This window comes from Triticum dicoccoides, chromosome 3A (assembly GCF_002162155.2).
Source record: "Triticum dicoccoides isolate Atlit2015 ecotype Zavitan chromosome 3A, WEW_v2.0, whole genome shotgun sequence".
Taxonomy (NCBI): Eukaryota; Viridiplantae; Streptophyta; class Magnoliopsida; order Poales; family Poaceae; genus Triticum; species Triticum dicoccoides.
In genome coordinates, this window is record NC_041384.1 from 214,865,079 (window position 1) to 214,874,076 (window position 8,998).

General features: G+C 45.1%; 1 protein-coding gene across 2 annotated transcripts in view; it reads left to right on the forward strand.

Annotated features, from left to right (window-relative positions):
• Window positions 1–3,699: 3,699 nt before the first annotated feature.
• Window positions 3,700–8,998, forward strand: part of LOC119267897 (zinc finger CCCH domain-containing protein 6-like) — a 13,208-nt gene continuing 7,909 nt past the window's right edge. Inside the window, exons 1-6 of one of the 2 annotated variants that reach the window (XM_037549349.1) lie at window positions 3,700–3,978; window positions 4,096–4,265; window positions 5,392–5,460; window positions 5,727–5,843; window positions 5,935–6,213; window positions 6,470–6,790. In XM_037549349.1, the coding sequence (XP_037405246.1) occupies window positions 3,876–3,978; window positions 4,096–4,265; window positions 5,392–5,460; window positions 5,727–5,843; window positions 5,935–6,213; window positions 6,470–6,790 (1,059 nt within the window). In that variant the 5' untranslated portion in view covers window positions 3,700–3,875. The remainder of the gene's footprint in view (window positions 3,979–4,095; window positions 4,266–5,391; window positions 5,461–5,726; window positions 5,844–5,934; window positions 6,214–6,469; window positions 6,791–8,998) is intronic. The other variant, XM_037549348.1, reaches the window with a different exon arrangement.

Below are 8,998 nucleotides of genomic sequence, written 5' to 3' on the forward strand. Positions count from 1 at the left end.
CGATCAATAGCAATTCAACCATGCATGTAAATCCTAATAAAAGCGTCAGATATTTAGAAAGTTTTTCGAATTCATCGATCCCAAATTCAATAAAATTCCTCGAAAGCGGCCTTCATCTCAAGATTTATCTCCTCAAGCTTGAGCTTCTTCATCGATGCATGTTGTTCACCCACATGGGCTCTCCCTTGACCTTCATCCAACAATGCATCAAAGTGGAGGGCTTGCCCTCCGTCCTTTGGTACATCATGGTAGTGCGTGTGAGATATACAATGACATGATCATCAAGTCACAATAGTGAGTGAATCAAATAATTGACCAACATGTAGAGCAACAAGAAGGAAAAGTTACGATCTCCATGATTGACGCGCCTGATGGCCACATTCTTTCCACTCGTGCACTCACATTGCAATACTTCATGATGGCATTTGAAATGGTGTACCAACGACATGACTTTGCATTGTGAGCATGATCACATCCAAATTGTAGGGCTCATAGTGCATGTGCTCATGAAACAAGAATGCACATGTTGTCAACTATCATGCCCTTTTGCTTTATACCTACAAAACCCTACACTTGTGGTCAACCATGTATCGTGCAACAATGCATTCTCCATCACCGAGTACCCCCTCCATCGTGCTAGCTTCATGTTTTTTCCCAGGAAAACTTCTGAGCTATTCATCTTCAATCATGGTAGTACAACAAACACTAAAAAAATTACATCTAGATTTCTAGACCACCTAGCAATGACTACAAGCACTGAAGCAAGTTGAAAGCGCGCCACCGTCATCGCCATCCCTCACTGGAGACGAGCAAAACTTGTAGTAGACAACCGGGGAGGTCATCATGCTAAGGCCCCTCACACGTCTCCGTCGTATCTATAATTTTTTTATTGTTTCATGCCATTATATTATAACTTTCACATACTTTTGGCAACAATTTATATGATTTTCTTAGACTAACATATTGATCCAGTGCCTAGTGCCAGTTCTTATTTGTTGCATGTTTTTTGTTTCGCAGAAAATCCATATCAAACGAAGTCCAAACACGATAAAAATTTATGGAATTTATTCTCGAATATATGTGATTTTTGGAAAAAAAGAATCAACGTGAGACGATGCGAGGGGCCCACAAGCTCAAGGGGCATGCCCCCTACCCTGTGCGCGCCTAACAGGCTTGTGGCTTCCTTGTAAGTCGGTTAGAGGTGTCCTTCTGCCACAAGAAAGATAATATCCAGATAGAAAAAACCTCAAAATTTCAGCCCAATCGGAGTTATGGATCTCTGGAAATATAAGAAACTGTTTTCAGCCAGAAAATAGAAACGCGAAACGGAAGATAACAGAGAGAGATCCAATCTCGAAGGGGCTCATGCCCTCCAGGAGCCATGGCGGCCAAGAACCAGAGGGGAAACCCTCCTCCCATCCAGGGGGAGACCAAGGAAGAAGAAGAAGGAGGGGGGCTCTCTCCCCCTCTCTTCCGGTGGCGCCGGAACGCGCCGGGGCAATCATCGTGTGATGACGATCTACTCCAACAACTCTGTCATCTTCATCAACACCTCCATCACCTTTCGCCATCTATATTCAGCGGTCCACTCTTCCGCGACACGTTGTACCCCCTACTTGAACATGGTGCTTTATGCTTCATATTATTACCAATAATGTGTTACCATCCTATGATGTGTGAGTAGATTTTTGTTGTCCTATGGGTAATTTGTGAATTGTTATGATTGGTCTAAATTGCTTGTGGTTATGTTGCTGTCTTTTTGTGCCCATCATATGAGCGCACGTGGATCACGCCATAGAGTTAGTTGTATGTTGATAGGACTATCCATTAGAGGGCAAGAGTGACAGAAGCTTCTTCCTACCATATGGGATTGAAGGGGGACCAATATATCTTAATGCCATGGTTGGTTTTTACCTTAATAAACTTTGATGGTTGCAGATTCTTGCTAATAGTTCCAATCATAAGTGCACAAAATTTCAAGTAAGGGACTACATGCTAGCAATGGCCCCTCCGACGCAAAAACTTGCATCGGTCTAGTAACTTAGCCAATTGCTTAGGGACAATTCCGCAAATCCTACCCGCACTTTTCCACGCTCGCTATACTAACCTAATTGTACTTTTAGTAAAACAGCACCTAACTTTTATTTTCACGTTCTTTATTATCTTGCAAGGCTATCCCTTTACACCTATAAAGTACTTCTAGTTTTATTACTTGTTTCTAGACAAAGCAAACGTTGGTGTGCGTATAGTTGTATCGATGGTCGATAGAACTCGAGAGAATATTAATTCTACCTTTACCTCCTTGTTGAGTTTCACATTCTTACTTATTGAAAAAGGCTACAAATGATACTCTATACTTATGGGTTATCAACCCCATAGGACCAGCGTACCAGATCAACAACCGCCACTGATGAAAGACGCGTAGATTGGAAGGATCCAACCTAAAGACACATGAAAGTAGATGAACAAAGACCAGGTCCAAGTAGATCCATCAAAGACAACCACCGAACGAATCCTGCGAGATCCGCCGGAGACACATCTCCACACGCCCTTCAATGATGCAAGATGCGTCGCAAAACTGGGGCTAGGCAGCAGAACCTTATTCCATCTTCACAGAGCTGCCGCCATCTCGTATTCCTGAGCAGGACACAAACCCTAACAAAACTAAAAGAAACATCTAAAAACAGAGCCCTCCCGCCGGCAAGGTCGGTATCCACCGTGCCTCCATGACCCTAGGGCCATGGGAGATGAGGTGGACCACGGCGGCGCCAACAGAAGACAAAGGAACCTTAGTATTTTCTGGAGGAAGAGGAGGTGGCTGGGAGTGCGCGTGTACCTAGGTACAATATGGCGTTAAATAAGGAGAAGGTAGAATAAATCTCAATGACATTTGATTGAACACTTGCCGAGCGTGGTGTTCGCCATCGACGACATCAACATGGGGCGGACAATACCTAAGCTGCGGAGGGATTCGGGATGCAATGACGATGAAGCACAAGGTGCCTGAGTGGAGTAGCGGTAGTCCGACAAGAATTGAGCATTAGCCAGTGTGGTGTATGAGTGGCATCGGTCTTGGTGGGTGCAAATGGAGAGCAAGAGGGGAGAAATGGAGTGGGAAGAGGGCTTGGGGAGGGGGATTGTGTTGGCCGAGTGTGTCAGAGTCTGACGTGTCAGTTGTCCAGACTCCTCCAAATATTGCGAGCTTTCTTGTTTTTCTTAAAATGTGTCACGGTAAATATTTTTCACCGGAATAGCAAACGAGTCTTGAGAAAAGAGTGAGTAAATTACAGCCAAACGAGGCATGTACTAGGACACGAGAATAATGCAGGCACGAGAGCAGTGTACGAAATACACACCGCCTAGGTGTGGCAATAAAACCAAGGACCATGGCTCAACATAACTGGGGCGAGTGCCATAATAGCGAGCTTAACTCCAACCGTTACCGCCCTTCATTTATGCAAACGGAGAAATCCCCATAAATCCACCCCCAAGCTAGATCGACCACGCGTGGTCCCAGTCAAGAAGCCCATATATATACTAGTATAATAAATAAAATTTAAAAATCGCGAGAGAAACAAACACCAACCTACCCACCCCGCCCCCCGTGCCCCTGTGTAAAAACCGGACAGGTGCACGCGACAGTGGTGGGAAAACCAGCGAAAAAGAAGAAGAAAAAGGACAGAAGAGAGAGAGAGAGAGAGAGAGAGAGCCACACCATAGTGGTGGAAAGGAAACCAGAGAGAGGGAGGGAGGGAGAGAGAGAGAAGAAACAAAACCCGCCCGATCTCCTCGCCCTCCTCCTACTCCCACTCCGATCGCTCCTGCCCGATTCCCTACCCGATTGCCGCGCGCCTCCTGGTCCCCTCCCGACACCCATGGAGCCTCACCCCGCGGCTGCAGCCGGAGGAGGAGGAGGAGGAGGAGGAGCAGGAGAAGGGGAGGCCGGCCGTGGCGCGGACCCCGACACCGGCCTCGAAGGTAGCAGCACGCTTTCCTCTCTCCCTCTCCCTGTGATTATTTTGCTCGGATCTCCACGTCCGTACGGCGCGCGGATCTACGTGGATTGGTGTAACGGGGCGAATGCGTGGCTTGCAGGGTCGATGTGGAGGATGGGGCTGGCCGGCGACGGCGGCGGGGAGGGGGACGGGGCGCGCCTGCCGGAGCGGCCGGACCAGGCGGACTGCATCTACTACCTCCGGACGGGAGCCTGCGGCTTCGGGGACCGCTGCCGCTACAACCACCCCCGCGATCGCGGCGGCACTGAGGTGACAAAACCTGCTTCCTCTCCCTTTTGCGCGCTCTCCTGATCTCACTCCGCGCGATTGGGTGAGCCCATGTGCGTGCGCGCGTTTGCGTTGGAAGCAGCTTTACGTTACGTATATTTGCCATGTGATCGATGTGGCGACACTGCAATCCACAGAGAGTATCAGATCACACAAATTACCAGTGGTTCGGGTAATGTAGCTCATCTCTAGCTGAATTGCATCTGCCGCTCGTGCAACTGTCCGCGGTGTCTTCCTAGCACTGATCAGGCGGCGGCAGCATGATAGTTTGGACGGTGGCGGTAACTGAACCTAGGCGCCCATTGGATATCCTTTTGGAAGCACAAAGTCATGGATGCTCTGCACAGTGATTCGCTTCTCCGCTCCTGCTATGCCAATCGTTTCACTGTATCAGCAGCTTTAAACTTACTAGTTTGGCTTTTATGGGCTACTAAGTTTACTAGGTGTCACTACATGCATTTTCCCACTTTCCCATTCTCCATTTTATCTATCTTATATCGTACCAATGCCCTGTTGACCATGATAACATAAAAGGTTATACCCCCCACCCCCGTCTTAGTAGTCGCATGTACTTAGATTTCTATATCAAATGCATGGAAAAACGATATACATGTATAACCATCAATCACAGAGGTTTAGAGCTGTCCTCAACAGTTTTATTCTAGATGGTTCAAATGCTTTTTGCTGTATCTGTATATATAAATCTATCTCACAGTTGTAAGTACCTTACATTTGACCCTAGTTTTGGTGGATTAAATGCTTTTTGACTTGCTTAATTTGCCAAAGATACTTCGCGTACTGCTTACCATTAGCACTTAAAGTTGACAATTTGACATTAATAAAGCTGCTTCCATCATGGGATGGTTTTCATAATTGATTTATCATGGCTTCAATACTTGCCATGTTTCTGTTAAGGAGATCTGTTTTCTGGCATGGGCCTAGGATATTGTTGTTGTTTCTACTATACTATTTGGGCCATAATCTTAGTTCAACCTAGAACATAAACAGGCGTTTTATCTCCTCCAGTTGAATTCTAGGAATCATATTTACAGTTTTGCAATAGATGACAAATGGAGTAATCACTGATTCCATTTTTTCAAAAATGTAGTTTGGCGGAGGTGCAAAGAATGCAGTAGCATTGGACTACCCCGAGCGGTTGGGTCAACCAGTATGTGAGGTACATAAATCTAACAGTTTCAGGCTCAAATTTAATTACCTTCCAAAAAAGGAGCATCAGTCACACTCTTGAGCATGCATGCACCAACTCTTGCACACCATCTGCATGCACCCAGTTGGCCACTTACTTGCTGCTCCTTGACTGGCATACAGAGCGAACAACTAAAAATTTAGTAATGTCTGGCGGGTATTCAGCATCCTGCCCATTTTATGTTGTGTCAGATGACTTGTTAACTATTTCGACTTACTCTTTTGTACTTCTTACAGTATTACATGAAGACTGGGACTTGCAAATTTGGTTCCAATTGCAAATATCACCATCCTAAGCAAGATGGTTCTGTGCAGCCTGTAATGTTAAACAGTAATGGATTCCCTCTACGTCCGGTGTGAAAATTCTCTCCAAAAACATTGCTTCTTTAGTGAAATCTTTCGCCTAGTATCTCTATGGAAAATTATTGATACCAACGAAATGCAGGGTGAGAAAGAGTGCTCCTACTACATGAAGACTGGACAATGCAAGTTTGGTTCGACATGTAAATTTCATCATCCAGAATTTGGTGGTGTTCCAGTTACTCCTGGAATTTATCCACCATTGCAGTCGTCAACTGTACCTTCGCCTCATCCATACGCTCCTCTTACAAATTGGCAAATGGGGAGGCCGCCTGTAGTCCCTGGATCATATATGCCAGGCTCGTACACTCCAATGATGCTATCGTCTGGAATGATCCCCTTGCAAGGATGGAGCCCTTATCCGGTAACTAACTTGGGTTAACAAAAATAGTTTTGGTTAAGTATCAGGTCTCAAATGCAAAGGGGAATTAAGGGTCATAACTCACATGTCATACCAACTGACTTATTTAAAGATGTAAAGCAATGATTGGTGAATATGTAAAGTGTAGATCAGTGGTGTATGCGATCATAGAAAACAATTAAAGGAAAATGTTACATGTGAATTTCATGCAACAAGATAAGTATTTTCCTCCAAGTAAAAACTCTTCTGTTTGATGCAGGCTTCAGTAAACCCTGTAGCATCAGGTGGAGTACAACAAACTGTTCAAGCTGGACCTATGTATGGCATAGGGCACCATGGATCTTCCTCTACAATTGCTTATGGTGGTCCTTACATGCCTTACTCTTCCTCAACTATACAATCAAGCAATAATCAACAAGAACATGGATTCCCTGAGCGGCCAGGGCAGCCTGAGTGTCAGTATTACATGAGGACAGGAGATTGTAAATTTGGCGCTACATGTAAATATCATCATCCTCGAGATTGGAGTTCACCCAAGTCTAATTATATGTTCAGCCCTTTTTGCCTTCCACTTCGTCCAGTAAGTAACCCGAACACATCTTATGTATGTTGGACTCCCTCTGTAACTTAATATAAGATGTTTTTTGACACCGTCATGGACTCTAAAAACGTCTTATAAAAAGCTACAGAGGGAATAGGAACTAGTGCTGCGTGTATATATGATTATTATAATTACCTGGAAGCCAGCTAGAACTTCCATAGTTTCTGGTAATTTGAAACAAACAACTGTGTTGAAGCCTCTTATCTTCAAGAGTCAATCTACCTCAGTGATAATCTTCTCCATCCGGATGAGTCTATCTAGATCTATCTACCAAACCAATAACCCTGAGGAGTGGCATTTCACCTATTAAAGATGTGGGCTAGGTGGACCTTCAATATCGTCAGGAAATCTAGTCATGAATTGAGAACATTTGTGGTCCATAAGCAGTGATTTGATTGCATATGAATTTATAATAGAATCTCAAGGAGATAAATGACCTTTTAGTGCAAAGTAAATATGTTAGAGAGGCGTTGCATGTTCCATGGCTGAGTATGAGGCACTCTAAATCTCATGCCACCGCCCCTTAGCATGCTTAAGACATACTCCCTCCGTCTGAAAAAGCTTGTCCCTCAAATGGATGTATTTAGCACCAAGTTAGTGCTAGATACATCCATTTGAGGAACAAGCTTGGGACAAGCTTTTTCGGACAGAGGGAGTATTTGGTTACCTGACCACACAATTGCTTTGTGACTTGCTTAGCTTAAAGGTCGTAAATATTTATTTTTTGTTTTTGAAAATATCAGAAGACTTGGTTGGAACTTTAACCTATCAAATAAGATGCTTGGTTGAGCATATCTCCTGAGTTGTGAAGCTGTTCGTAAAATTTATCATAATTGAATGAAGCTCTCATGAAGTCACGATAGTTCGAAAAATGTCTCCCAGTTGGTGGTTCCACAAATCATAAGTTGTTCAGAACTCACGAGGTTGTTTAGTTTGTACTTAGAAGAATACATCCCATTTCCTGATCATATGGCATGCACTCAAACCCATTCTTGGGTCGCAATTCTCAAGTGCTTATAAGTAGCTGTCTTGGGTTACTCAGGTTGGAAGTACATTACTTTGTCGACAATTTACTACCGATCAACCTTTTGAGTCTCACCCGGCATTTTTCTTAGAAAACTGAATATACTTGTGATAAAAGTTGTCGATTAGTCAGTCTTTCCTGTCAACTAAATTCTTGCATACTATATCAGGAGAGCCTGGGTAGTTCATGAGACAGATATGGTAGCATAGTGGGGTGTATATTCGTTAGTCATCAGCTAAGCTTTTTGGTCAATGAAAACCATCAAATATTTTTCATGTGGCCAAGATCCTCATTGTTTAGACCCAGATCAATCAGTCCATTCAACTTGGTTGACCGAGCCTCACATTGACCAGATGGCTGTCAAGATCTTCAAAATTTGTGGAGATGCCGTGTAATCCAGCATATGATAGTGGAAAAAAGTAATATTCTCCAAATTTCTTAGCCAGTTAAGTTTCTTCAATGGAATAAACACCTTATGCTACCTTTGAATTTATATATTCCAACCAGGAGTTGTTCTAGCCTTTTTTTTCCTGTTTTTGTATGAGTGGCCAGTCCATCTTCTGTTATGACCGGCCAGGTCTATGGCCGAAGGAGGCCCAACAGGCAGGCTTAGGCCCGCAAGTTATCTTAGTTTTTATTTTCAGATTATGCAAGATATCTTAGGTTAATTCTTATACAAGTTATCTTAGGTTAATTCTTCTGCAAGTTATCTAGGATATAAATATAGGTTGTAAGACTCTTTTTGGAATTAAGCAATAAGACTATTTCTATTGCCCGGCTCCCAGAGGAGCCGGAAACCCTAAACCCTAGCCGCCTCCTTCTCTCGCCGCCGCCGCACCGTGCCAGGACGGCGCCCCGCCGCCGGCCGCCGCGCTCAAGCCCTCGCCCTTCCCCCTCCTTCCCCTACTGTCTCCGACCAAGACCGGGCAGAACCCTAGCCGCTAACACCTTGGTATCAGGTACCCGGGTTTCGACCATGTCTTCCCCGCCAATCCCACCACCGCCGCCACCGCTGCCCCACGCCTCCCCCACCGCCGCTGCCACCGATTCCTCCAGTACCGCCGCCGCGTCGACGGGCACTACGGCCTCCCTGTCGGCGCCGCTCTCCTCCGCCCCCGGCACCACGCCGGGCCAGGGCCAGCCGCAGCTTCCCATCCAGCCAT